The sequence below is a fragment of the Ictalurus furcatus genome, chromosome 9 (genome assembly GCF_023375685.1).
Source record: "Ictalurus furcatus strain D&B chromosome 9, Billie_1.0, whole genome shotgun sequence".
In the NCBI taxonomy this organism is placed as follows: domain Eukaryota; kingdom Metazoa; phylum Chordata; class Actinopteri; order Siluriformes; family Ictaluridae; genus Ictalurus; species Ictalurus furcatus.
This window is the reverse complement of record NC_071263.1, coordinates 18,624,549-18,652,337: the sequence shown is the minus strand read 5'-3', so window position 1 is coordinate 18,652,337 and position 27,789 is coordinate 18,624,549. Positions and strand designations below refer to the sequence as shown.

The following is a 27,789-nucleotide window of genomic DNA, read 5'->3' as shown; positions in this document are numbered from 1 at the left end:
GAAAAGGAGCACACTGGGACACTTATTTGATCAAAAAACAATTCTCTGATGGATTACAGGAATCTATAGCTGAATGGAAAGGACATCTAACTCTCCACCAGGGCTGGTATGTTCACTCTGAAACATGGACATTAGCCATAAGAAGCTATGATATTAACAGCTTTGCTTAATCTATCTTTATCTTTTAACAAAAAAAAAATAATAATAATGCAAAAAGAATGAATTTATTAACGTTTCATTTCAAGATAAAATCTTATTTATATTTTATTTCAGTGATTAGGGGTATAAATGTGCTTAGTTTTAATATTGCTGTTTTCTAAAGAATTAAGGAATCACTTAACATTTCAGCAGTTAATTGATTATGACTTTAATTTTACCTAAATGGTTATAATACATTGTCTTTTTATTGTCTGTTTTCCTCATCACACAGGGGCATTATTTTTCTGCTGACAAAGTTAAATGGGGATTATGTGTAGACCACATGTCCAGTCTTTTTGTGGATGCCTAAAGATGAAAGGGAAATATGCACTGGCAGGATTTTTTCCTCAGTCGAAAGGTCACCCAGAGCAGCAGAGTGTTAGTTAGATCTCTACAAAAGCCACAGGTCTGCTATGAAGGCTAAGCTCCACAGGGTATCTGAACTTACAGAACATAGACAAAATCATGTCATTAAATTACATAAGGAACTTCTATGAGGGATTTGTAAGTAATCCTAAACTTAGTTTATGTTTGTTTTCTTTTTTCCACATTTTTTTTGTCTTTATATATTTTATATTATTTATGACAATTTAGGAAGGGAATCTGTACAATGTACAGTATTTATACGGCACTTTCATCTTAATGGACCCTTTTAGCTGGTGTTCCTAATAGATATTCCTATCTATATAAAACTATATATATATATATATATATATATATATATATATATATATATATATATATATATATATATAGTTTTATTAAACTATATGTATGTATTTATATATATATATATATATACATACAGAGAAATCAGTTTAGCCATTACAGCCATGTATTATGATTTTTGTGTTTTTGTATTAGCTCCGGCCACCCACTGTGATTGGTCAATTCCACACCCTGTTTTTTGGCTCGGTGCGTATGTTTTTCCTGGGTGTTCTGGGATTCGCAGTTTACGGCAATGAAGCTCTTCACTTTAGCTGTCTACCTGACAGGAGGGAACTAAATGTCTTCTGTTACAACCAGTTTCGCCCAATAACACCTCAGGTACACTTCAGCACTACATTTTTTAAATGTTTAACACGTGTGTGTGTGTGTGTGTGTGTGTGTGTGTTACAAAGTATATCTATATATAAAATTTTACATTTTTTCCCCATACTTCTCACAGGTGTTCTGGGCCTTACAGCTTGCAACAGTCCTTGTACCAGGGGCTGTGTTCCATCTTTATGCAGCATGTAAAAACATGGACCAGGAGGACATTCTTGAGCACCCCATCAACACAGTCTTTTATATAATTTCTGTACTTTTACGTATGATCTTGGAGGTGGCAGCATTTTGGTTGCAGAGCCATCTCTTTGGATTTCTGGTTCAACCCGTGTTCATGTGTGATGCCACCTCACTGGACAAGGCCTTTAACTTCACCAAGTGTATGGTTCCAGAGTACTTTGAAAAGACAATCTTCCTCAGTGCAATGTATGTATTCACCATCATCACTGTGCTTTTGTGCATTGCTGAGATTTTTGAAATTCTTCGCAGAAGAGGGACTTATTTGGGCACCCAATAACAACTCTATATTTTCTTGTAAGTGTTCATGCAAAATGTCTTGGAAAAATGTATTTTTCATATTTTCATGATTTTGAAACATCCATCCAACAGCTGTTTTATCATTTGCTTTTTAAAATATTAAGCAGTTAATCTCAGGTAGAATGGAATATGACTGAAATGTACTTAACTAGTGTCTACACTATAAGTTACACAATACTAATACATTCTAAACTATGTTCTCATGTTTGTTTTATTCTCTACATTCTCTTGTACTGACAGAATCACATAGAAGCATATCCATGTCCTTTCTGACCTACATATAAAATTATGGAGGTACACAAGTGATTTTTATAGCTTAATATAAGCTACAATAAAGTTTTTGCCAGCAGTGAACACAAAACACTATGTTTACTGAAATTATTGTAATTACAAGATTATTTTTTTCTTAAGATTACACTTTAAGAGACTGGGGAAAAATCATTGTATAGTAGTCCATTTTAACAAACTAAACATACATTGTTATTTTAATTAAGTATGTTTTTGAACTATTTCAAGTCTTTTTTGAATATAAAGATTTCTGTCAACTTAGGTTTTACTTCACACCTATAGCAATACCTTTACTGTGACAAATTTCCCCAAACACCTTACTTACTGCAAAATTAACATTCTTTTGATAACTGTCAGCATTTTGTTCCTCAAATGTTTATCTTGCTAGCTAGGATTAATGCAAATAGTTGACAAGGTAATTATAATGTTAGCTATGTTGCAAGATTGGCTGGATGACTGATGTCGGTGTGATTGATCTAACCTGATACACTGCTATAGGATTAGAAAAGTCCACAAGTCACATAATTTCAGGCAATGACACCACTACACCAGCAGAGGGCCCATCCCATGAGGTCTAATCACCCACTTCCTGTTCCGCGATCACTTCCGGTTCCATGAACTAGCCTATGAAAGCCACACACACACACACACACACACACACACACACAGAGAAAGAGAGTTCTGTCAGATTATACACCTGGAAAAGATCTTGAATTGCCACAGTCTGTGCTGTCTGCAGGATCTCTATGCCCGTTGCATCTCTTGCTGTGGGCATTGTTTAAAGTATATACAGAGTATTAAAGCCAACACTTTATAGTATATGTGATATGATAATTGTTTATCTAATTGTCAAGCTTGATCTCGCACTACATCTAGCATGCACAATATAGTGCTAACAATATCAGACAGTTAGTTGGCTCATCATATTGGTTCTTTATAAAGGTATCTGGGTAACATAATGGCAATAACAAAGGAAAAAAATAAGTCTTTAGAAATGACTCTGCTCAAACCTATGGACACGGCTACATCAGGTCACAACTTTGCACATAAATGCTTATTAATGAAATTGGTACATTACAGAATAGCCCAGTCACTCTCCTGCGCAGATGTACTGTAAAACTGATTAGACATTTGTTCAGCCATATTGTGTGGAAAATTCAGCTGTAATTTTAAGGCAGCCTAAACACCAGTCTACAACTTATTCACTGTTGTTGCTGTGCTGTGTTCCTGCATTACACAATTATATTCAAACTGCTCTGATAGCAGAATAGTAGCACTCACTCTGGTAACACTCACTCTGCCCATTCTGTTCCTGACACAGCTCATCTGTTACTTCCTGCCAGGCTCTGCAGGCATATATGATGCTTGCTTCACTTCTTGCTCAAGCAATGTAGACTTGGAGGGAGTCAATGAATTAGGAGTATTTCCTAATAGCGTTATGCTGCAATTAGAGCAAGTGCTTTTTAAAGATGTTGAGGCCACAAGCAATCTAGGCATTGATCATGTCCATTATCCAACTCCATCAGGGCTTGGCAGGACAAACAGCACATCTTGTCCTGAAATACAAGAGGTTTGGAAAGTTAACATAGTTCAACAAATCAGAAGTTATGAGTTTATGGAATTGTCGTTAGGGTTATAAGATTAGTTACTCTGTCTGCAGTCTGCACATTGCCACATGCTGACTCAGACAATAGGCCACATGTCTACTGTAATGACACAGTCAACTGTGAATCTGTGAAAATAATAGAATTACCATCACCCAAGGTCAACACATCTTCACACTCTCCTTTTACATTGCTGATTTAAAGATGACAATATTGGGCTTATTAGCAAGAAGCAAATGTTTAGAGTGCTATATTCAGCATTTATGAATCTACTTCATTAACTCCTTGGTAAAACAAAGATGTGAAATAGGGCAAGTGTGATGTAGTGGGAACCTTTTATAGGCTAGCTATGTGGAGTTACGGTCAGTCACAAGGTGATGACTTTCTGCTTTTGTCTCAGCAAGGAATTGAGCAAACGGGAATATTCCACGAGTTCTGAAGGAAAACACCTTGGTGGTCTGCAACCTAAGTAAATATAACTGATTGTATGCATCTGTAATGCAAACTGCAGAAAAAAATTAAGAATCAGTCATATATTATTGCTGCAGACATTTAGTCAAATCTTTTGTTCCATGTTAATAAATGTATTATTGTACTTTCACTCTTGGAAAAAGTTTCTTACACATAATGATCATTGCTTCCAAATTGTTGGCCTGTACTGTATGTTTTACTTTTGCTGGACTGTGTCTTACGTGTCATAAGGTGTTTCTAGCTGTTTTAGTGAGGGGAGGAAATCGGCATTTATTGCAACAGCAAAAAGGTCTTCTAAAATAAATTACAGGCTTATTTTCTTTTCTTTTTTTTAAGAGAGAGAGTATAGGGGAAATGAATTCCAAGTTGCTCTGTTTTCTTTATTAAACATTTATTTGTAAGTAATTTGAGGTAAGAACATTGCTGATAAATCCTTATCATATAGCTTTAATATACTTATGGACATCTTGTAATCAGAAAAGAAAAAAAAACACAGTATCATAGAGAAACCAGCTGCCTTCATGGGCAATAAATAAATATTTCTGAATACCTGTGAATGATGTTCATGTAAGATATATCAGACTTTGGTGATATATCAAATGCAATAAATACAATTGAACTAAATGAAACAAAAAAACCCTATTAGTTATAATGTAAACATGACATAAAAAGTCTTTCATATAACTAACCTTATCATGAGCTCATTGTTTTAACACCCACTGAATATAAATTTCGACTATAGCCTATATTAAGTGAACACTAAAATGGAACATTAGATTGATCTTGTCCCAAAATATCATACTAATTTATATTTCCTCTCTATGTCTAATACAATACTGTCATTTTGAGACATTTAAAAACAATTGCACCTTAAAACTATATACAATCAGACACACAGTTCAATTCAAATCTGATGTCAAGAAAAAAACTTGTACAGACATCAATTCTTGTTCAACTGTTCTCACACAGGACACACTAGAAAAAAATAATTACAGTACATGATTGTGTGTGTGTGTGTGTGTGTGTGTGTGTGTGTGTACCTTGGCATGAGTGCATGTGTGCTTAGGTGTGTATGTATATGCTTGTGTGTTCATGAGAATATGCGTAGTGTTGGGCAGATTACTTAGAAAATGTACTCAGGCACTGATATATAAATATGGATTTATGAAAAATACAACATAATTTCATAATTTGTTAATTATGATCAGTTATTAGGCAGGTATAGTTCAAGATTATTAATATACGTTCAGAAATATGAAAATGTTGTGCCAAAATTGTATGTTAGAAAAATTATGTTTTGGTTTGCTACATTATACTTCATGATTTCAATTGCTTAGTATGTGAAAAAAATGTAAACATACAATACCTATTTTTTCTAATCAATTGTGATTATTATCAGATAGAATGTGACTACGTAATGTTTACAAAATGTAAATTAATAGTTTTTAATGCATTCTCGGTTGATTGCCTTATTACTTTTTCATGACCTGAATGCATAATCCTGTTTATATGTAGTCCATCATTTTTGCAACCTGAATACATAATCTAGTTGATATGTAATCCTGTACTACCCAACACCATGTGTATATTTATGTGCATATAATTGACTAAACAGTGGCTGGAATGTTGTGCCATTTGATAAAATCAATCATACAATGATTCCAAATAGCCCAAATATCAACTGCACACCATCAGTCAATTACTTCAGTAGAAAGTGCTTTACATAGTCATCTAACTGCATAACATTTACAAATGACTTTAGGTTATCATATCAATAATACATTGTTATATCATAAACTACATGAACAACATGTCACTGTGTTGCATAAGTGCTGAAAAGTCCAAAGATTAAACAACTGCACCAGCAAAACATAAATAACAACTATATACCAAGGAATATTATTTCACTACTGAATTAGTATTCAAACTATGTAATGTGAATTGAGTGCAATTTCAAAAGCATCAACAGTACTTCAGATCAGTCTAACACTATATTCACTGCTTTTACAATACATCCAATACTTCTGTCTCACTGAGGCATAGGCAAACAATTCTAAAAAGGCACAAGCTGATCAGACGGGGATGATTAAGTTATAGTCATGATCATTATATATTAATGCAATAGATTTGGAAAGTGATGGTACATTTTAGTTGCTGAAAAAATAGAAATAATTTCCAATGATTCTGAAATTTTGAATAAATCTCATGAAATACCTCTTCAATATTAATGGACTGCATATTAATATTTATATGGCCTTATATATATGGACATAATAAGTGGTGGTTATAAGAAATGTGACTCTGATATGGCAGTTTGATTAAAATATGTGCTGTGCATCTGTATATGAAATTATGTGCATATACGCTTTATCGTTTCTTTTGGCCACATATTGCACCTTACCAAAACAACAATCATCATACGAGCTTGATTTAGCTTGACTTAACAAAATGTTTTGCAGCAAGTTATTTGAATCAGCTTTTAGGAGGATTACCAATGATATCCTCTGATGTGATCCTGAGGGATGCAATAGCCTCTGCACAGATGTGCACACTCTCCTCCTGCTTGTTGTCCTTGCAGGCAAGGCCAGTGCAAGATGTTGGCTGCTCCTTCCTCTGGGATGATATGTTGCTTACTCCAGGTTCTGGAATAGAAACTGAGGCTTGCCTGGAATTAGCCCTCTCTGATATGTCCCCCTGTGGTAATGACTGCGAGTGTCCCTCTACAGAAACACCAGATGGGCAGACGGAAGGCATTCTTAAACCTCCAATGGGGACCATTGGAATGGGAGTCTGTACCTGCTGTTGAGAGTGCAAAGGCAAGTGGCTGAAGATGCCTCGGCTAGGGAGGGTAGATGCATCGCTACCAAAGTGTATGCCATCAGTGACATTTTGAAGAATGGCCTCTGGCTTATCCTGAATTAAACATTAGCACAATTCATTGATATTGTGAGTGATCAAAGGATCATATTGTTATGAATATGTTATTACATGGTTATTGATATTACAGGTTGAACTAGAATGTCTACTAGAACATTAAAGAAATTAACAATCAGAAGTTTTACATTTAAGTGACATACCATTTCTGGGTACATTGCAATGCTTTGTATTAGGGAAGAGGCTTCACATTTTATCTCCCTGCGCGAATCCACATAGGATCTGTGCTGATAGGTCCCCCTGCGTGGTGATGCAGCCCTAAGCATGCCTCTGTGGTGACCACGTGGGGAGGATGCACGATATCTTGAAACATCTGTCGCTGGTGAAATGGGCCTTACAGGTGAGAGCTGGCGAATGGGTGAGAGATCCCCTCTGATGTTTACATCTCGCCTTGGAAAAATGGGTCTCAAGGGGGAGGGAGCCCTTCCTGTTGTCAGATGACCTTGTGGGGACAGATCCCCTCGTTGACAGATGTTCCTTTGATGAGGTGAGTCCCAACAAGGAGAGAGCAGTTGAAGTGTACAGGGATCAAATGAGGAGCTTGTATGCTCAAGAGTCAGATCATCCTCATTATTGACTGATGATGCTTCAAGCCTTTCTTTAGGATCCAAGTTCTTAGTGAAGCAGATGGTGGGAAATGGTTTGTTAATTGTGTAAGGCTGAGGACTTGTGCTTCTGGAATGGGTTCTTGGCGTAGTGTCCCCATCATATTCATCATCTTCATCATCATCTGGCTCATCTCCATCTTCCTCACCCCCATCTGAGTCATCCACATCTGAGAACTGATGTTTAATGGCTGCATCCGTTACTGGTCTGATCTCTAATGATTTCTGTACATCATCTTCATGTTCTGAAAATCAACAGAGAATCTAATTAATTAATTAAGTCTAATTAAGTAATTTAATTTCTCATTTTCAGAAATCAGCTGTAATAACTAATTGTTTATGCTTGTCCCCATTTAAACAGTAAAACACTAGTAAAATTACAGATATTCTGTTAGCCATGAAGGACTTACCAGCAACATCTGTATTGTCCAAATTCATGGGTGAAACACCAAGCTCAAGGCATTTTTTCAAGTGTGCCTTTGATTTCATATGCTTAGTCAAGTTCCCTTTATTTGAAAAAAGACATTGTTTGACCTCATCAGATGCAAATATATTTAAGAGTAACTAATATTGAGTGATACAAAAATGTGGTAAAAACCAACCTTTTGTTTTAAAGGCAAAGTTACAGCATTTGCATATGTAGGGCCTCACATCTGTGTGAGTACGTATGTGTTTCTTTAGCATACTAGGTTTTTTACATCGAATACCACACTCTTCACAAATATACTTCCCACGGCCACGTCCCCTGACATACACATAGTCCTCATTTGATTTGTACCTGAAAATTTGTACATATATTAGCAAAGATTTTCATCAATAAAACACTTCTGGTATCTGTACAGAAAGATACTACTCACCCGCCTTCAAAAATCTTTACCCGAGCGGGCTCTGTTTGCCTTAAAGGTGCCTCAGTTTCCTTGCTATTCTCACGTGAAGGTCTACATTTTTGCTTAATATCTTTCATTTGTGCATCATATGTTATGTCTCCCAACCTAGCCTCAATGGTCCCCTGTAAAAAAAAAAAAAAGAATTAAAATAATTTTAAAAAAAAACTGTTAAGTAAACTAATATAGTTGAATTTATACACAAAGACCAGATAAACAAGACAAGGAAAAGTATAAAACCAACCTGATCCTGTTTGTGACTTGACATAGTTGAAGTAACAAGTATTCCTGGTTGATACATGGCTGCGATTGTATATGTGGTATTTTGTTTCTTCTGTTTAGATTGGAGAAGGGCAAGGGCCTTTCCAGTACTGAGACTTGGTGGATTTGGATTGTGGCATCTCATGAACCAAGCGGCATACACAGAGAAATTAGGTGCTGTTTGAGTGCTGTTTGGTTTGGAACAATTGAGATAACACCAACTCACACATGTTGTAGTGTGAAGACCTGGAAACTGAGATAGTATCCCAGTATTGGCAATGTCTCTAGGTAAGGTCGCTGTGGCAATCTGCACTGGTATAGGCAAATTATTTACCAAAACTGCTTCTGGAGAAACACTGCTGGGCAATGGTAAGACTGCTTTATGGTAGAAGTCTATATTAGGATCCTTCATTTCGATCTCCTCAATAGTCACAGATGGATTTTGTACATGTGTTGACTTACTCTCGTTTTTCTGTTTCTCTTTTCCATGATCAGGATGTCCTAATTCTACAGCACTAAGTTCTTCTACAATCTGTCCATACATATTCTCATCTTTGACTCGTTTTTGCTGAGTTGCTTCAATGAAGAGCTCAATACTACTGGCAGGAGAAAGCATTCGCTTACTACATCCACTGCTTGGAGCCTCTGTAGTTGAAATGGTTCTAGAAGTCAAGGACAGAGGTATGCCTGTATTCAGTTTTGCAGGTGATGACTGTGTGTTGTGCAGAAGTTCTCTTGGATGTGCTGGTGTTTGATATACATCAGAACCTACTCTGTGTTGTGATGTAACACTCAAACATTGACTTTGAGTGAAAACATTATTAGGTGCTAAGTTTATCGCATATTGAGAATCCAGAATATGAGATATACTAGTGTATGTGATGTTTCCATAGCATGGTACTTGCATCTGAATTCTGACTGGAACTAACAAACCATGCAAGCTCTGATTGGCTAAAGAAGGCTGAGCTTGTGAAAGAACTGCTATTGTTGACAGGACATTGGTCACACTGTGTGAATGGTCTTCTGGTAGATCTGCCAGAGCGATTCTAGGATCTTCTGCTGTTTTTAAATCTTCAGGTTCTTTCTTTATTTTCTGCTTTAGGCCATGATACTGATGCATCTGTAAAGTCTGGGGAAGAAGAGGTTGTTTATGGGGTATTTGCTCTGGCATCCTAGACAAGTCCGGTGTAATTATCTGCTGTGGAGAAACACTTCCATGCAACGAAGAGTATCTCATTTTCTCAATGCCACTAAAGGAACCTTCCAACAAAATCTGTTTGTCTGATGAAGACATTTTCCTGCCCATTTCAACTGCATCTGAGCTTCCCTGTGTAGCATTCATCTCAATAGATTTATCATGTGTTGAAGTCTCTGGATCACCACTCAAAGAAGCCTGTCTAACCAAACAGCCTCTTCTTCGTTCTTTAAATCCACATTCACTGGAGTAGATGTCACTTTGGATAGGGCTCATTGCAAAAGAAAGGTTGCTATAGTCAAAGGACTTGCTTCTAAATTCTTGTAATTCAGTGGGTAAGTTGCAGGGTGCCTGTTCTGATGCAGAGCGCCTCATCTCCCTCTGTTGGCTTACTGAGCTTCCTGGAACAGACAAGAACTCCAAACACTTATTAAGCTCATCCGATTTAGCAGGAGATGCGACATTCATACTTTCCTCTCTGTCAAGTGATTGAGAAAAGCTTGAGCTGTGAGATAAATTGCTATCTTGACTTGGGCTTCTGGAGAGACTAGTACAAGCAGATTCAAAGCTTGATTCACCAGAGGAACATTCCATCTCAGCTAAACGCAAGCGTTTCTTTTTTGGCGGTAACTTTTCAACTGGGAAGTTTGACAAAGTTTCACTCCTCTGAGGCCACTGGAATTCTTCTCTGTTTTTTTCATTTGGTCTAACCTGCAAGTCTCTTACTTTTTCTGGTTTGTCAGGCTCCTCTGTAACTCTAATCTCTGGAACTTGAATACCAGACTGAAAAGCTAGTTGTTTAGATAAATGAGACCACGGATAGATCAAACTACTTCCACTGTATTGACTCTCTATTTTACCAGAATGCATGAGTGAGTCAGTTTTGTACTTTTCCTTAATCTGCTCCTTTGCAATTAACTGATAAACTGTACTTTTGTTGAACTGTTGTGATTCAAAATCAGTGGACTTCTCTACAGAACTCGGCCTACTTAATGATTTTGTGTGCTGAATTACAGAGATAACATTGCTGCCAGCCCATCTCTCTGTGTCAGTATATGTAGCATCCATAATATCTTGCTTTGTACAAAGGTCCCCTGTGAGGTCAGGCAAGCATGAAGGCTTATTTTGGGTTGGAAAATCTTCCTCTTCCATTATGTTCTTTCCTTTTCTACGTTTCCTTGTAGCATTTTCCATCATGTGGTTTTGAAACATGAGGCATGACTCTGATTCTGGACAATTCTCTATTCCAATTTTAGAATCATCAGCACTGTCAACTTTTGGCTCTGATTTCAGGCCACAAACCAAAGTGTGGTTATCCGGTTCTCCATGTCCTTCATGTGCAGAATGTTCAAAGGCAGCCTGTCTCATGAGCTTTCTCATGCCCATGGAGCTACGAAAGGAGATTTCCTCATTTGTCATCCTCTCATCAAAAGAATTACTGCTTCTTAGCGCCCGTGGTGCACTTACATTGGAATCAGATGGTGTTGGAAGAGAGTTGCTCCGTAATAGTAAACCACATTCTGGTGGGGTTTCTAATAGCTCAGTCCTACATTGAAACATTTCTGGGATTTCCTGATACTCTTCTTCTTGAAAAGATTCTGATTCGATTTTTATTGATCTAGCCAGGTCTTTTTTGTGTCTGTGCAAATGGCATGTGGCGTCCTCAGGTGCCATTCCTTTGGTCAATTTAATCATAAAACTGGATGGATTCTCATTTATGTCTGTCATGCAAGTCTGTACAGTGATTGATTGCCTTGGCTTGGCACTTGGTCTATAACACTTCCCAAACATAATTTCTTGGTATGACTTGGCATTTGCACTGGGTTGATTGAACTGCTGTTCTGCACTTTCTGAGCGTGAAAAGTAGCCAGAGTCAGTGCTGCCTTTGCTGTATGAGCTGGGGAGAGAGAGAGAATCTTGACTTCTTTTCTCTGAAAGCCTAAGGGCAAGTCTTTGCTTTATGGTAGAAGACTCAAGTTCTTGGTCCACCTGAGTGACAATAACAGGTGTCATCATTTCTCTAAACTGCCATAAAGATACTTTTCCTGATATACTCTCATTTGATGAACTTTGTGTAAAGGTTATCCCAGGAATCTTTTGTGTATGTCTACCAAACTTTTCCTGTACAGTATTCCCCCTGTCCGTCATTTGGATAGAGCTGCCTCTGTGCAAGGGCTGCCTCTGTGCAAGAGCTGCCCCTTCTATCACCTCCTCATCAGTGTCAGTGCTCTGCTCAGCATCCGAGTGCATTTCTCCTACTCCTACTGTCACTTCATCCATACTACTAAGCTTCCTATCTTGCTCTGAAAATGGAAACAATCCTGCTTTGACAGCATGTGTGTGAGACTTTCTGTGTTTGTACAAATTGCTTTTAGTTTTGAATGAGAATCCACAAGGAACACATGGATATGGTCGCTCACCAGTGTGAGAACGTATGTGTTTTTTCAGCACACTGGGTTTGGCGCATGCTCTCCCACAGTAATGGCACACATACTTTCCTGTCTTCTTCACTTTCAGCTCTTTTTTGTGCACACCTGCTGACAGAAGGTTAACACTTGATTGGAACCGTTTGCCAGGGGGAGGGAAACGCTGTGTCTTCCTCCATGTGTAGATTGGGTTCTGGTCACTGGCTTGTAAAGGGGGACTAGTTCCTGACCCCACTGTTTGTGTCTCAGTACTGGGACATGACCTCAAATCATCTCTGTGGGATCTTTCTGTTAGTGGTATGTTGTCCTTGGTGTCAGGAAAATGATCTCTTTGGGCCATTTCAGAATCAGAATGTCTCTCTTCTTTCAAAGTGCCTCCCTTTGGGGAACATCCTACTGCAGTAGCGGGTTCAGGAGTCGCCATGATGCAAATATTATTTTTTTAATATCAATACTTATGTTTGCTACATCTTTGCTACTTCATTTTTCAGGATCGCATAGTATAAAATGTCCTAATTAATTTGGTGTAATATCTTGTTTAAGTGCCATAAGTTCCAAATTGTACAGATGTAGTCTTCAGGTTGATAGCGTGATTCTCAAAAAATGGTGGATAATTTTCTTTCCAATGTTTTCATTTCTGGTTTTATTCCCTCTTCAGTGTACTCTTAGTCTTATGTACCAGTTCCAGGTTATCTAAAGGGAAGTAATAAAGACAAATATAATGATGCAACAAAATATAATAACACATGAAAATTGTACTGAAAAGAATAAATGTCACCTGGACTTTTCAATATCACAGAAAGTAATTTACATATCTATAATAATAAAACATCCTGTAATAGTAATAAGAAGAAGAAGAAGAAGAGGAAGAGGAAGAGAATAAGAAGAAGTTGAAGAAGAAGAAAACAAATTAATTCATTCTTATATATTAACAAATAATTTTCTAAACAGAGTTTGTATGATGCCAAGGTGATTAAGCACTATCTAACAGCTGCATCCCTTTGCATGTTTGCCTATGACTATTTATAGTGCAAATGGCCACTTTTATAGCAAGCTTGTAATGTATATGTCACATATCTGTGGAAAGGAGCAACCTAACTTTCTGATTTGAAAATATATTTCAGTATAAACACATTCCACATTTCCTAAGGTGGTTACAGTAACTTTTTTACTTTTATAACCCACATATTTTATAACCTACATATAACCTACTGATTCTAGACAGCTGACATGACTGTCATGGGGTACAGCTGACAGGTAGTAGGGCTACTTGATGAGAGTTAAATAAGCTTTCACTTAATTAGCATAACAGCAAACAAACACTGCTATTAATGTATCATTTTTGTAAAAATATAAAGCACCAATAACAGCATCAGGAAAGACAACCAGGAGCAGTTCATATCTTCACATCGAACAGTGTGACTTTAATGAGGTTATATAAGATTATCTGGTGCAGACCTCTTAGCTTGTGTTAATTAGGACATCAGAAGACTTCACATCATTATGTCAGAAAAGAAACCTGAACCACATACTTCAGTTTACTTTGAAACATTGCCACTGTCAAAATTCACTTTATATAAAGAGGTGGAGGTGGTATAGAGGGGTCTCTAGAGGTGATAGGATTCTCCAGCGCTCCTCTCAAGGTCACTCTGATCTCATTCTTGGGTCTCCCTCTGTACGGGGGGGGGGGGGGGGGAGGGGGGGGGGATGAATTAATGAGTGGACAAAGGAGTGAAAGACATGAAAAAAGAACCCAAATGTAATAGTGTGCTCTCATTCATGGTGAGCATTTCAGAACCACATAATGGTTGATGATCTTCTAAATGTGGAATAACAGATTGCACAAAGGAATAACTGCACTTACATGTATAGAGAATCATGCTTTCCATCATTATCGTCATCATAGACTGTTCTGGCTTATGAATGAAAAGTGCAAAGGTTTGACCAACTGTTACCACTTCCCATTTTGACAACACTCCTACACATCTGCATGAACACCCCCAGCTACAACATGGAGAGTGAAACAACATGCAATAGCAAGTCAATGAAAAATATAGCCGTAGTCAGGGGAATGACATTACGTCATGTATCAGCACCCCACTGTATCAACAGTCACAAGAGCCAAAGCCTGGCAACTTATAAAACCAAGTAGTCTTATAAATGACATCCATAGCAGCACTCCAGGAAAGACTGGAGGACTGCATGATGGATGAATTACATGGTGAACAAGAGCAGAGCAGTCAAGGACAGATTCAAACTGGCAAGTCACCCTCTAGCAAGCACAGCTACAAGAACATCAAAAATATCAATTGCCATTTACAAACCTGGTGTTCAAATACAGCCTTGTCCAGTATCTCCAGTCATTTCCAGCTCCCTTTACAATTCCCATTTTCCATATTCCAGTATGTAACCCTCAAAGAAAACAGATTTAAAGCCTAATAAGCCAAAGATAAGCCCCATCAATGATCCACATCGTGTGTATTGAGGGTACACTATCAGACCTACTGATGTAAGCGAGTCACCACAGAAAATACCTCACTGAGACGTGTATCCAGGAACAAAAATAGCAAAGGGGCCCTGTTAGGGGTTATGCAACAGCCCACAGTGAAGACCACTTTGAAAGGCATGGAAAGCAGTGCACAGACATCATTCATTCAGTGTGAACTGCATAGATAAGTATGTACACCATGAATTGTGTCGTGCCTTTAAATAAAATGCTTTTTGCTTATTATAGATAAGAAAGTATTCAATATAACTAACAATATAACTCAATCTAACAATATAAAAGGCGTATTCAAGGGGTACGCTACTTGGCATAACTACCAACACATGCTGACAAGACTCAGCACAGTACATGAAAATGCTTGACTAAAAATCACCTTATAATAAATTTCAATTATAGAAAGAGAAATTCATAATGTATCATATAAACCTCATAAAATTTTAAGCAATTGTCTGTGTCATTTAAATGCTTAATGTAAAACAATTTACACAATTACAAATATTTGCCCTGCTATACCACTTTTGGATTGCAAAAAAACAACAACAACTGGGTGCTGCTATGAATGAGAGAGTTTAAATAGCATGAGATAATGCATATGTTTAAATGGCTTTGAATCAAATCTAGTACAGATGTTAAAGAGTTTACATTATTATTATACAAATTATTTATTAAGTGAAATTCTAACACTATAGAGTCTAAAAATAATGACTGAAGCATATTATTGACAAAACAGGTACTGAACTAAAAGAAATAATGTGCTCAATGCATGTATTAAAGAACATGTGGCAATCAACATATAGGACACTTGTATCTATAGTATTGAGCATGTTGAGTTATTGCTCTAAATGGTTGATCCTCAATGAACAGTGAAGGTCAAACCTCTCATCTCTCTCTATAAATATAATGGTCTGTCCCACTGGGTTGCCTGGCTTTTCCACTACCCCAGGCACAACTCATGGCTACTGACTATTTAGATGTGATCTGACACCCAGTTCCTTTCTCTCTCAGTCATACTCTTTCTTTCAAACACACACATGCACACACATGCACACACATGCGCGCACACACACACACACACACACACACACACACACACACACACACACTTTACTGGAGCAGAATGGGGGGAAAAAACAAAGTATCTTTTTCATATGTATGCTGCTGCTGAAAATGAGGATAGAATATGTGGTTATGATGAACAGTACATACCAGTGAAATTGTAAATAGACACAGTTTCAAAAACATTTGGAGGCCAAAAGTAGAGTATCATATCCCTGTTAGACTAAAACCGCATGCAGAGACAGCATGGTAGTGTGGTGCAGTGGGTAGTGTTGCTGGCTCACAGCTCCATAGTCCCTGGTTTGATCCTGAAATTGGGTTACTGTATGTTTAGAATTTTGCATATTCTCCCTGCATCTGCACGGGTTTCCTCTGGGTTCTCCAGTTTCCTTGCTGTGTCCAAAAACATGCTGGTAGGTTTGGCTACCCTAAATTGCCCCTAGTGGTGAATGAGCATGCAATGGACTGGCATCCAGTCCAGGGGGTATTGCCACCTACTTGGATAGACTGGATCCACTGCAATCCTGACCAGGATACAGTAAATCCATTACGGAACATGAATGAACAAATATTTTATAAATACATTGCCAGTCAAAACTTTTTGAACACCTGGAGTGTGCTGTGCTTTATTTCAGAATAGCAATTAAAAAAGAAAACCTACATTTTTGTGGAACTTGTTAACTTGTTAACTGGCAGGCATGCTGGGGGTAACCCTTTAAGCCTATAGATAAAATATTGCTTTAAATAAATTAATTAAAATTGTGTGTATATAGTGTATGTTACTTTCTTGCTCATCAAACCATTTTATGAGCCCTCGTGCCTTGTGGATGAGGATATTGTCATCCTGGAAGACACCACTCCCCTCAGGATAGAAAGGTTTCATCACAGGATAAAGGTGCTCAGTCCAAAATGACTATTGATTTTCAGAGTCCATTTCCTCTAAGGGGACAAGTGGACAAAAACTATGAATGCAAAATTCCCCCCACTGCATAACAAAGTCACCATTTTTCCTTTAATTTGTCATCCATCTGTTTATACTGTGTGTATATGAGTATACAGTATCTGTTACAAATGGCTACATTACACAAAATATGTTAACTAATAGCAACTGATTCTAACAGAGGTATGGTCAAAATAGTTAATGGAACATACCATCAAGCATATTCACTCACTGTGGGTGGTAACAGGCCCTTCACACTATGTATTCAACTTTCTAACAAAGACCTGAATAAAGAGAGTTTAGATGGTTGTCAGTTTACTGTTGTATACATTCAATTCTATTTGATAGAGGTACAGTATAACAGCACCAAAATATTTCAAGTAAATAGCCTCCTTAATATCCTTTTTTAATGTAAATGTCATTTGCCATATGGGGAGAAGGCATGAGGAATGTTCCCATGGCAACAAAATACCTATTTTTGCTGTATTTAGTATGCTCTTATCTTATTCAGTGAGTAGCTACACAGAGACCACTGAAATACTGAATGGAGCACACTCAGCCAGTGCTTTGGCTGTCAGACGCATGATAAATACTCTCCATTTCTATTTAGTAGGACACACTGAGAAATGTCTTCTCAATGTATGTAAGTAGGATGTGTCTGGATTGGATAATGGTATTCTTTAGTCTCTGTATGTATTCGACACCATATAAAGATCTGGGAAATGAATGAGAATGAATGAAACGAATTTGCAAATGCCTTCAGGAGGTGGACTCCATCTGGAGCCATCGTTAACTCATCGTCATGGAAACACACACTGTTTCCTTATGATAGAACTGAAGTTCTGCATTTCACAAGCTAAACTGTATAATGATACAAAATACTTCACTGCAGATTTCACTAAAGACTGCATTATGAGTGAGTTCAAAAAAGTGTGTCTGAATAAATATATATCAAAGTTACAAAAGTAATATTTAAAAATATGGTAGAAACATTAAATAATACTCTTGACACTAGATAATACTCGCTATAAAAATGAGGTGAAAATTCAGCTCACAAGACACAACTGATACATCACTTAGCATCCTCATAGTTGAATGTGTTTTTTTATAGACTGAGGGCTCATACAGGTCATCAAAAGCATCAACACAATACAAGGTAACTCCTCCTAATGTATCTATATCGGGTTGTTTGACAAGACACACACATATACTTACCCAAGTAAATTCATACTTATCTTCTTTCTCACCTGGACTGATCCATGGAGTTCAGCTCCTTCCTCCAAAGCTAAAGACTTCATTTTCCATCCTCAGAATGCCACTACTAAGGTTCCTGTTTTTCACTGAGTGCTCTTCACTAGGCTTTGCTACTAATCCCTTAGTCTCATGCAAGAGGAGTGGGAAGGAAATGGAAAATGATCATGTTTCTTGGCATAAACACCTGGTGTGTTGATTGGCTGAGGGAGGCTGGTGGAGATGTCTATCACCGTGACAACGCAGGGTCTGGTTGGCAGCAGCCAGAAGAGAATATACAGGGACAGAAATAGATTGCAGCTTGCTCTGGAGCTGTACAATCCCACCACAGAGAAAGGGAGGGAAGGCCAGAGGAATGCAAGAAGAAGGATGAATACAGCTTTCAGAAAAGATGAGCACAGCTATGAGAAAGCAAGGACATTAGCTTAGAATATTACAGCTACATCCATGCTGCAGTCACTGCATAGAAAGTGTCTTTGTAACGATGGTGAGCTGACATAGGTACAGCATTTTAGATATTAAATGCTTAAGAGCTAAATGTTGCCATTCTTTGCATTGGTGCTACGGGTGTTAGGAATAATCCTGCATTTCTAAAATGATTTCCATTCCTGTTTAAAAGATTAATATAGCTGTGGTTTAATAGTCAACATCAAACTGTCCACTTTCAGACAGCTACCCTGAAGCTGGCAGACCTGATAGTGGCCTAAATGGCCCTGAAAATAATTTATTATCAATTAACGTGCTTTGATGGAATTGCATGAGCGCAGCAGTGTTACCTAACTAAGTGGTTACAGTATTATGTGTGTTTGTGCATAATGTCCAAATGAATGTCATTTTAAAAATTACTGTGGGTGGACACAGCCCCCCAAATGGACTATATGGTTCAGTGTAATTTAAAAGTGCAGTTAAATAAAATGAAAGTGAATCAGACCAATAAGTACCGCTTTTTCACATTTCTTAGGTTATTTTCGTTCATAGATGTGTCAGGAATGAATCCAGCTAAGCATTGCAACATATTCAGCAAGTGTTTATTACAATTTTAGCTTCCGCAGGCATTCCTATTCTTCATAGCATCTTCACTATTTCTTCATTCAACAATTCATGCCAATATTGTGGTAAAAAAAAATTCTCAGTGAAACCTCTTGCTGACCCCATCTTGATCACATTTAACATCATAAAAGATAGGCAGTCAACCTGAAAAAGTCTTCCCTGCACTCACTCATACCATGTTCAGTTCAGATGCTACTGCTCTGCAGTACAAATGAAACCCTGAGAAAGAATGGGGGCAATAAGGGTTCAAATGAGCAACATTTCTGTTCACAGCATCAATGTAGAAATATAATGTAGAAAATGTAGGGGGGAACTACAGCTGTTCATTTAAGCGCTTTACCAACACTATAAGTTGAAAGGGCCTGGATAAACAGTACAACGCTATTCCTGGCACAGCTGCCCTGAATAACACAGATAGGGAGTTTCTGGGGGGAGGGAAGTAAGCACGTGTTTCTCGATGTGGCATGTGATGCTCTCGGATTCCCAACACTTTCACAAGTGGACTATGGCAGGTATTTCGAATTGCCACACATGGGTCTGTTCAAATGAACTTGTTTATATCAGAGTAAAAAAATGCTGCTTGTGAGTGATGGAACAGAATTATGAAACTGATTCAAATACATGGCTAAATTTCTCATTACTAAAATCTTTACAGTCACAACAGACAGAGTATCTCACAAAAGTGAGTACACCCCTCACATTTTTGTAAATATTTGATTATATCTTTTCATGTGACAACACTGAAGAAATGACACTTTGCTACAATGTAAAGTAGTGAGTGTACAGCTTGTATAACAGTGTAAATTTGCTGTCCCCTCAAAATAACTCAACACACAGCCATTAATGTCTAAACTGCTGGCAACAAAAGTGAGTACACCCCTAAGTGAAAATGTCCAAATTGGGCCCAATTAGCCATTTTCCCTCCCTGTTGTCATGTGACTTGTTAGTGTTACAAGGTCTCAGGTGTGAATGGGGAGCAGGTGTGTTAAATTTGGTCTCATCGCACTCACACTCCCTCATACTGGTCACTGGAAGTTCAACATGGCACCTCATGGCAAAGAACACTCTGAAGATCTGAAAAAAAGTTTGCTCTACATAAAGATGGCCTAAGCTATAAGAAGATTGCCAAGACCCTGACACTGAGCTGCAGCACGGTGGCCAAGACCATACAGCGGTTTAACAGGACAGGTTCCACTCAAAACAGGCCTCGCCATGGTCGACCAAAGAAGTTGAGTGCACGTGCTCAGAGTCATATCTAGAGGTTGTCTTTGGGAAATAGACGTATGAGTGCTGCCAGCATTGCTGCAGAGGTTGAAGGGGTGGGGGGTCAGCCGGTCAGTGCTCAGACCATATGCCGGACACTGCATCAAATTGGTCTGCATGGCTGTTGTCCTAGAAGGAAGCCTCTTTTAAAGATGATGCACAAGAAAGCCCGCAAACAGTTTGCTGAAGACAAGCAGACTAAGGACATGGATTACTGGAACCATGTCCTGTGGTCTGATGAGACCAAGATAAACTTATTTGGTTCAGATGGTGTCAAGCGTGTGTGGCGGCAACCAGGTGAGGAGTACAAAGACAAGTGTGTCTTGCCTATAGTCAAGCATGGTGGTGGGAGTGCCATGGTCTGGGGCTGCATGATTGCTGCCGGCACTGGGGAGCTACAGTTCATTGAGGGAACCATGAATGCCAACATGTACTGTGACATACTGAAGCAGAGCATGATCAGTATGCAGTATTCCAGCATGATAACGACCCCAAACACACCTCCAAGACGACCACTGCCTTGCTAAAGAAGCTGAGGGTGAAGGTGATAGACTGGCCAAGCAGGTCTCCAGACCTAAACCCTATTGAGCATCTGTGGGGCATCCTCAAACGGAAGGTGGAGGAGCACAAGGTCTCGAACATCCACCAGCTCCGTGATGTCGTCATGGAGGAGTGGAAGAGGACTCCAGTGGCAACCTGTGAAGCTCTGGTGAACTCCATGCCCAAGAGGGTTAAGGCAGTGCTGGAAAATAATGGTGGCCACACAAAATATTGACACTTTGGGCCCAATTTGGACATTTTCACTTAGGGCTGTACTCACTTAGGGCTGCCAGCGGTTTAGACATTAATGGCTGTGTGTTGAGTTATTTTGAGGGGACAGGAAATTTACACTGTTACACAAGCTGTACACTCACTACTTTACATTGTAGCAAAGTGTCATTTCTTCAGTGTTGTCACATGAAAAGATATAATCAAATATTTACAAAAATGTGAGGGGTGTACTCACTTTTGTGAGCTACTGCAACTTTTCTATGCAACACTGAGCTCAAATTTTATTTGTCATTCATTTTTTATTAATTATTATTATTATTATTATTATTATTATTATTATTATTAATTCACCCAGACATTTTGCTTTATAAAATCTAAAAAAAAAAAAAAAAAATTGTCCAGTTGGCATATTTCCCAACCCCTGAGTAATTTAAAATACATTCTTTCTTTTTGGGGTTATGGTAAAATAATACAGGGCTTTACACATACAGTAGTTAGAATTTTGATTGGTAACGCAAACCCCACACACACACACACACACACACACACACACACACGATTCATTAGATATTCACGTACATACACTGTATTCCATTATAGAAAAAAAACCCTCAAAGATAATCAAACCCATAAAAAACATTGAGACAACAGGATAAAAAGTCAAAATGACAAAATGCTAGAATGGCATAGCTTATTTGCCATGCCCATATTAATATGTGCAATTCTGCAAAATGATTAATATCCTTAATCTACAGCAGTCAGACGAATAGTCCAGGCCCAGGAGCAGGGCATCTGACCAGGAGACAGAGCAGGAAGGTAGACCTGTAGACCATTTGGCTTCATTGGGATCCATTTCAGCGGTTTGTAGCCCAGTAACACCACCTGGTTAGCGCAGAAGTAGATAAAAAAATATTCTGTTTAAATAAACAACAATGAACAATAATGGAGAAACACCTTAAGCTCAACCCTATGAGTGAGTGTATATAGTATCTGAACCAGACTGAGAGATTAAAGGCTCAGGAAACCTTTGCAGGTGTTTTGAGTTAATTAGCTGGTTAGAGATCTTCTCAGGTCAACATTTCTGTATTATAAATTCTTTATTCTAACATTTTGAGATACTGGATTTTTGACTTCCATGAGGTGTAAGCTGTAATCAACAAGATTAAAACAAAAAAGGCTTAAATATTTCACTTTATGTGTAATGAATCTAGAATATATGAAAGTTCAACTGTTTTGAATTAAATTACAGAAAATAATAAAGTTTTCCACAATATTTTTTGAGATGCACCTGTATGCGTTTTCTCTTGTTATTACATGTTTTTCAATAATTCATAGTGCTGCTTGGTCATGGTTATTTGCTTTTACATGGCACCCTCTTGCAATTGATTTTTCCATCAACTTGTAACAAGCTGACCTACTGGTTTTGTCATTTGTATTTGTCATGCTCTTCGTGCGGCTTTCTCAATAATTTCTAATCGGCTAGTCCCAATTTCCATCTGTCCCCTGTTGGCAACTTTAACAGCCCTATGGTGTAAATTGTATTGAATCTTACTTTTATTTAAAGCAATTTACAAGTATGTGTCAAATTTGTAAGTGTAATGTTACGTAAACCTGAATGTCAATGGATGAAATGAGCAATAAAGCTATAAATACAATTACCTGTGTTTGAGCTTCTGACACTATAGGATCACTGAGAATAACATATCCACTACTTGGCCATGAAAGCAAAAATGCATAGACTGCCTTTTCCTTTGGCTTCCATGTGTACCTATAGAACAAAAAACAAAACACTTAAACTGAGACATTGTAAACGGAGATATCTCACTGCTGTAATTAATCAAAACAGACTGCTTTTTTTTTTTTACAACCATGATGACATGATAGTGTATGTAAATTTATGATAGAGCTATTATTTATTCATTTGTAAATAAACAAAATATAGTACATTATGGACTGGATCATAAATGCCATCATAATTTTCCAGATAAAGTTGTATAATGATTCAACGAGGAAGTGCAATCAATAGTATTATTACCATAATACTGTTGAGTGTAATTAACTGCTCACTTCATGTCCTGTTTCCTCTACGGATTATATAAACAGTACTGAAATTTGAGACGAGACGCACCAAATTCCAGGTGTAACGCTGTCATTCTGCGCTTTCCAAGCAGTTGTATTGTAGATTCCTTCACCATTAACCTTCAGCCACTGGCCCACCTGCCTTAATCGCTCCTCAAATATGGGAATAATGCGGCCATCATGTGTTGGACCCACATTCATTAACAAATTCCCGCCGCACGACACAGTCTCCACAAGGGTCTGCAAAGAATGTAGTGAAAAACATGTATTAAATACATTGATTTGACTCATTTGTCTTTAGTGAATTATTCCTCAGCTCATTTCTCATGAAACATTCATGAGAACGTTTTATGATTTTTTGACTTTCCACATTTTCTATGTTCAGATTAGTTTTCTTACAAACTTTTATTTCAAAGGTTGTCAACTGTAGCAGAGAAACTGGACATTTGAAATAATTTGCATCAGTAGCAAAGTCTAAAATCAACAGATTGAGAATTTTCTTAATACTTGTCTAGATATGTCTAGATATTAGTGTCTTTAAATTCTATACTTTTCCAGGTTATGTAGTTTAAATTATAACTGAATCCTGGTTTTATATACAGCTGTTTTTTTTAATGTACTTTCTATTTTGTTACAAATGGAATCCATCTTAATTAATCTAAATTCAAATCTAAGCAAACATCATATGTTCAAGGAAACTGGACATAAAAAGCTCTGACACAACCATAAAAAAGAACTGCAACAAAGTATTTCCTTGTGTGTAACACACATTCCATGGTGTGACTCTTGCTGCACATACCGTAATCAGCTGTTCAATGGTGAGGTAGTCACTGAGCTGAGCATCTCGTCTATAGCCCCATGAGTACTGGTCAATTGTCATGCAGTTCTCCCATTTGTGCTTCAGCAGGTGTCCTGGGTTGTAGCGGTCAGCACATGTGTAATATCCGCCGTGTGTACAAATACTACCCTTTCCCCATCGATCATTAGTCACAATAGTGTCCCGCACAGGGCTGTAAATGCAGCATTAGTCATATATGGGTATGCATTGACATTTAAGAAGTCCTGTCCACAAAACATGCAGTATTTAGAAATACTATTTGGGGTCCAAGGGTGCATGAACCATAACCAGGGGGTCCGCATTGTACCATTGTAACAAAAAAATTTACTTACAATGGTGGAAATCACAACCCACCATTATTTGTTATTTATAAGTTACATTTATTATTGCCTTAATTGTTTATTATAGTTATTAGCCTGTTTTAGAGGTCACTTGAATTGAAATCTCAAAAAAAAAATTAAACAAGTAGGCCTATAAATAATGTCCTCTTGAATCTAATGACAATTTTAATAAAATGTGTTCTGTGAGTGGAAAGTTCAGAAATTCAAAAGCTATATGGCTCCAATAAATAGCCAAATTATTATTGTACACATTTAAATAATTTTCTTAATATTTGAATAGTTGCATTCTTTACCTCTCGTTGTATAGCCAGGCAAGGAACCCAGTGCTATTCCAATACTGGTCTGGGGCATCTCCGTCTCCATCAGACCATAGTACTTCTGGTTTGTACTTGTTTATGATCTCATAAAGCTCAGGCAGGGTCTTTTCTTGAGGAAATGTAGAGGTAGTAAAATTGTTGTCAGCATCTGCTCTGAAAAGAGGGTGAAACCATTCAAAGAGAGAGTGGTAGAGTCCTAGGCGCAGGTCACTGTGCTTCCGTAAAGCACTGGATATTTCGTAAACTAGGTCGCGCTTTGGCCCAACATCCACTGCATTCCAGTTCCAGGAGTACTTTGAACCCCACAAGGTATAACCTGAGAAATAACAAACGTTTATAATACTTCATTTCTTTGTTTGCACATTCAATTTCACCATTCTAAAATCATTTTAGGGCTTTGACCTGACACCCAAATCATGTGTTTCACCCTAATTTTGTATGCTAAAACTGACCAAGTTTGGTGAAATCACATCTTAACCCTTGAAACCTCAGTTCATCTCCAATCCCGATAAAATTCAAAAGATGAGTTCATTTAATAAAGTAAAGATACATACAGCATTTATGCACAATTCTTCTGAAGCAGCATCAATTGGTATCCAATATGTATGTGACAAATAAAGAACCTTGAATTTATTGAATTCATATATAAAAGGTTGTACGCAAACTGACATGGCCATGCTTGCTGCTGTGCTGTTTCTCTTATTAGCATACTGTATACTGCCACATAATTAATTGTCTCAGGTTTTGAGGAAAACATCTGTAAAGGCTCTATATTGTGTATTAATCCTCCTTTAATGTGTATAAGGGTTGCGGTGCACTGTTACATGCATTCTAATCATCAAATAAATGTATTCCTTCATTGACTCACTTTCTAATTAATTCATTAATTAATTCCTTAGCTTTATATAGCATTCTTCTAGGCCAGGGGTGGGCAATCCTATCTGGAAAGGGCCAGAGTAGGTGCAGGTTTTCATTCCAACCAAGCAGGAGCCACACCTGATTCCACCCATTTAATCAATTGATCTTGGCTTTCAATAGATGTGGCTTCTGCTTTGTTGGAATGAAAACCTGCACCCACACCGGCCCTTTCCGGATAAGATTGCCCACCCCTGTTTAAGGCACTCAAAGCGCTTTACACTGTACGGGGGGAATCTCCTCAACCACCACCAGTGTACTATAGTGCACCAGAACGCTCACCACACACCAGCTATTGGAGGAGAGAAGAGGAGAGTGATCTGGCCAATTCAGGGAGGTTGATTATTAGGGGATAATTATAGATAAGGACCAACGGGGTATTTCAGCAGGACACCAAGGTTATGCCCTTACTCTTTATGAGAAGTGTCCTGGGATTTTTAATGACCACAGAAAGTCAGGACCTTTGTTTAAAGTCTCATCCAAAAGATGGTGCTGTTTATACACTATAGTGTCCCCATCACCATACTGAGGCATTAGGACCCACACAGACCACAAGGTGAGCACCCCCTGCTAGCCTCCCTAATACCACTTCCAGTAGCTACCTTAGTTTTCCTAGGAGGTTTCCCATCCAGGTACTGGCCAGGCTCAATGCTGCTTAGCTTCTAATAGGACATTCACACAAACCTTCATGATGTTTAGTTGTGAGGACAATATACTTTGCTCCTGATGATGCAAAGATGTCTACCCAGTCCTTGGCATTGAAGAACTCAGCAGTGAATTGTGGTGCAAAGTCTTGATACTGGAATCCAGGGGCATAGTTTTTGGCCATAAAGAACAAATACGATGGGATTTTCTGGCCTTGCCAATACCACCTGTGGACACAATGTTATTTTCTGAGTCTAGCAAATAGAAATGGAGTAACTTAACAACGGGTGCTGAAATCATTGGGATGGAAGTCTTGATTCTTGAAGAGACTTTCATTATATAAGTTTAAAAATATATATTTATATAAATCAATATGATTACGCAACACACTTTTCTGACATATCATTGGTATGGTGGTGTATTTGTTTGCATTTTTAATAATTACAAATTATACTGTACTGAATGGATACTATTTATATTTGTAATTAAAAAAAACTTAATCTATTGTCTTTATATGCAATAAAGAAAAGTAGCATCAAACTCAGTTTAGCGTTTTTATGTTTATTTTACTACTGTTTTGCAAACAGTTTGTTGGCTAAATTATATATCGTGATACACCGTGTATACAGAAATGTCCTCAAGTATCGTGATATGATATTTTTGTCATATCACCCAGACCTAGTAGGTCACATGACCAATTTAATTTGGTTAAGTTGGAATAGACAAAATTCACCACAAACGTCGCCATACAGAAATTTATTACACAGTCTAATTCCACAATTTATATCTTTTTGATGAGTGACGGTACTTACAGTACAGCTAAGAATTACAATCTTCATGATGTAGTAGAAAACGACATTGACGGACGCATATCGCCCACTGGTGGACCCCTATGTTACCCAGCAGTATAACTACCACAGTGGGGTTTAAATGCACCGACAGACAGACTGTGTGGGGAAAACTCACCAGAACCATTCGCTGCCGTAGCTGGGGACTGAAAACACACCCCAGTGTATAAAGATCCCAAACTTTGCTTGATCAAACCATTCAGGCAGAGGTCTCGAATCAATCGACTCCCATGTAGGTTTATACTGACAATAACAACTTCCCATCAACAGGAACAAAAAAACACAGCTCCAGTTGGCCATGTTGAAATGCCTGCCTGCTCTGCTTTTAACAAACTACCGCATAGGACAAACCTCTCACAAAACCTATCACATGATCTCGTTCAAAAGGAGGTCATGTGATCACAATAACGTTGCATCCTTCTTCCTAGTTCAGACAACTAAGCGGAAGCATGTTGCACTTCCTACTGTACCCTAAATGCCCCACGCCCATCGTCATGTGACCGTGAAATGTGTGTAGCG

At 37.9% G+C, this 27,789-nt stretch overlaps 3 protein-coding genes across 12 annotated transcripts; 1 reads left to right on the top strand and 2 right to left on the bottom strand.

Annotated features, from left to right (window-relative positions):
* The first annotated feature begins 73 nt into the window (after positions 1–73).
* LOC128612573 (gap junction epsilon-1 protein) lies at positions 74–1,784 on the top strand. The gene is made up of 3 exons (XM_053632870.1): positions 74–106; positions 1,063–1,245; positions 1,367–1,784. The coding sequence occupies exons 1-3, from the start codon at positions 74–76 to the stop codon at positions 1,760–1,762; spliced, it is 612 nt and encodes a 203-aa protein (XP_053488845.1). The 3' UTR covers positions 1,763–1,784.
* A 3,295-nt stretch (positions 1,785–5,079) lies between these two features.
* On the bottom strand, positions 5,080–18,426 carry hivep2b (HIVEP zinc finger 2b). 10 transcript variants are annotated; one of them, XM_053633306.1, is made up of 9 exons: positions 14,775–18,426; positions 14,315–14,454; positions 13,983–14,123; positions 8,813–13,143; positions 8,542–8,693; positions 8,287–8,462; positions 8,095–8,190; positions 7,223–7,929; positions 5,080–7,058 (listed from the first exon to the last, which is right to left on the bottom strand). In XM_053633306.1, the coding sequence occupies exons 4-9, from the start codon at positions 12,872–12,874 to the stop codon at positions 6,618–6,620; spliced, it is 5,634 nt and encodes a 1,877-aa protein (XP_053489281.1). In that variant the 5' UTR covers positions 12,875–13,143; positions 13,983–14,123; positions 14,315–14,454; positions 14,775–18,426; the 3' UTR covers positions 5,080–6,617. The 10 variants fall into 10 exon arrangements, with proteins under 10 accessions (XP_053489281.1, XP_053489284.1, XP_053489282.1 ...); XM_053633309.1 differs by having other exon boundaries at positions 14,315–14,366; XM_053633307.1 differs by having other exon boundaries at positions 14,315–16,951; positions 17,165–18,426.
* A 3,172-nt stretch (positions 18,427–21,598) lies between these two features.
* Positions 21,599–27,660, bottom strand: fuca2 (alpha-L-fucosidase 2). Its single transcript, XM_053632573.1, has 7 exons — positions 27,389–27,660; positions 26,462–26,649; positions 24,839–25,178; positions 24,166–24,376; positions 23,416–23,606; positions 22,947–23,055; positions 21,599–22,169 (listed from the first exon to the last, which is right to left on the bottom strand). The coding sequence occupies exons 1-7, from the start codon at positions 27,568–27,570 to the stop codon at positions 22,032–22,034; spliced, it is 1,359 nt and encodes a 452-aa protein (XP_053488548.1). The 5' UTR covers positions 27,571–27,660; the 3' UTR covers positions 21,599–22,031.
* Positions 27,661–27,789: the final 129 nt, after the last annotated feature.

Bases quoted from the DNA above. Each gene is read 5' to 3' on its own strand.
- LOC128612573 (XM_053632870.1), top strand. From the start codon at position 74: ATGGAAAGGACATCTAACTCTCCACCAGGGCTG. The intron at 107-1,062 runs GTATGTTCACTC...TTTTTGTATTAG, and splicing joins CTAACTCTCCACCAGGGCTG to CTCCGGCCACCCACTGTGAT. The intron at 1,246-1,366 runs GTACACTTCAGC...TACTTCTCACAG, and splicing joins TTCGCCCAATAACACCTCAG to GTGTTCTGGGCCTTACAGCT.
- hivep2b (XM_053633305.1), bottom strand. From the start codon at position 12,874: ATGGCGACTCCTGAACCCGCTACTGCAGTAGGATGTTCCCCAAAGGGA. The intron at 8,463-8,541 runs GTGAGTAGTATC...ACAAATTTTCAG, and splicing joins GTAAAGATTTTTGAAGGCGG to GTACAAATCAAATGAGGACT. The intron at 7,059-7,222 runs GTATGTCACTTA...TGTTTAATTCAG, and splicing joins TTGCAATGTACCCAGAAATG to GATAAGCCAGAGGCCATTCT.
- fuca2 (XM_053632573.1), bottom strand. From the start codon at position 27,570: ATGGCCAACTGGAGCTGTGTTTTTTTGTTCCTGTTGATGGGAAGTTGT. The intron at 23,607-24,165 runs GTATGTGCAGCA...CATTCTTTGCAG, and splicing joins CCATTGAACAGCTGATTACG to ACCCTTGTGGAGACTGTGTC. The intron at 23,056-23,415 runs GTGCGTCTCGTC...TTTGTTCTATAG, and splicing joins AGCGTTACACCTGGAATTTG to GTACACATGGAAGCCAAAGG.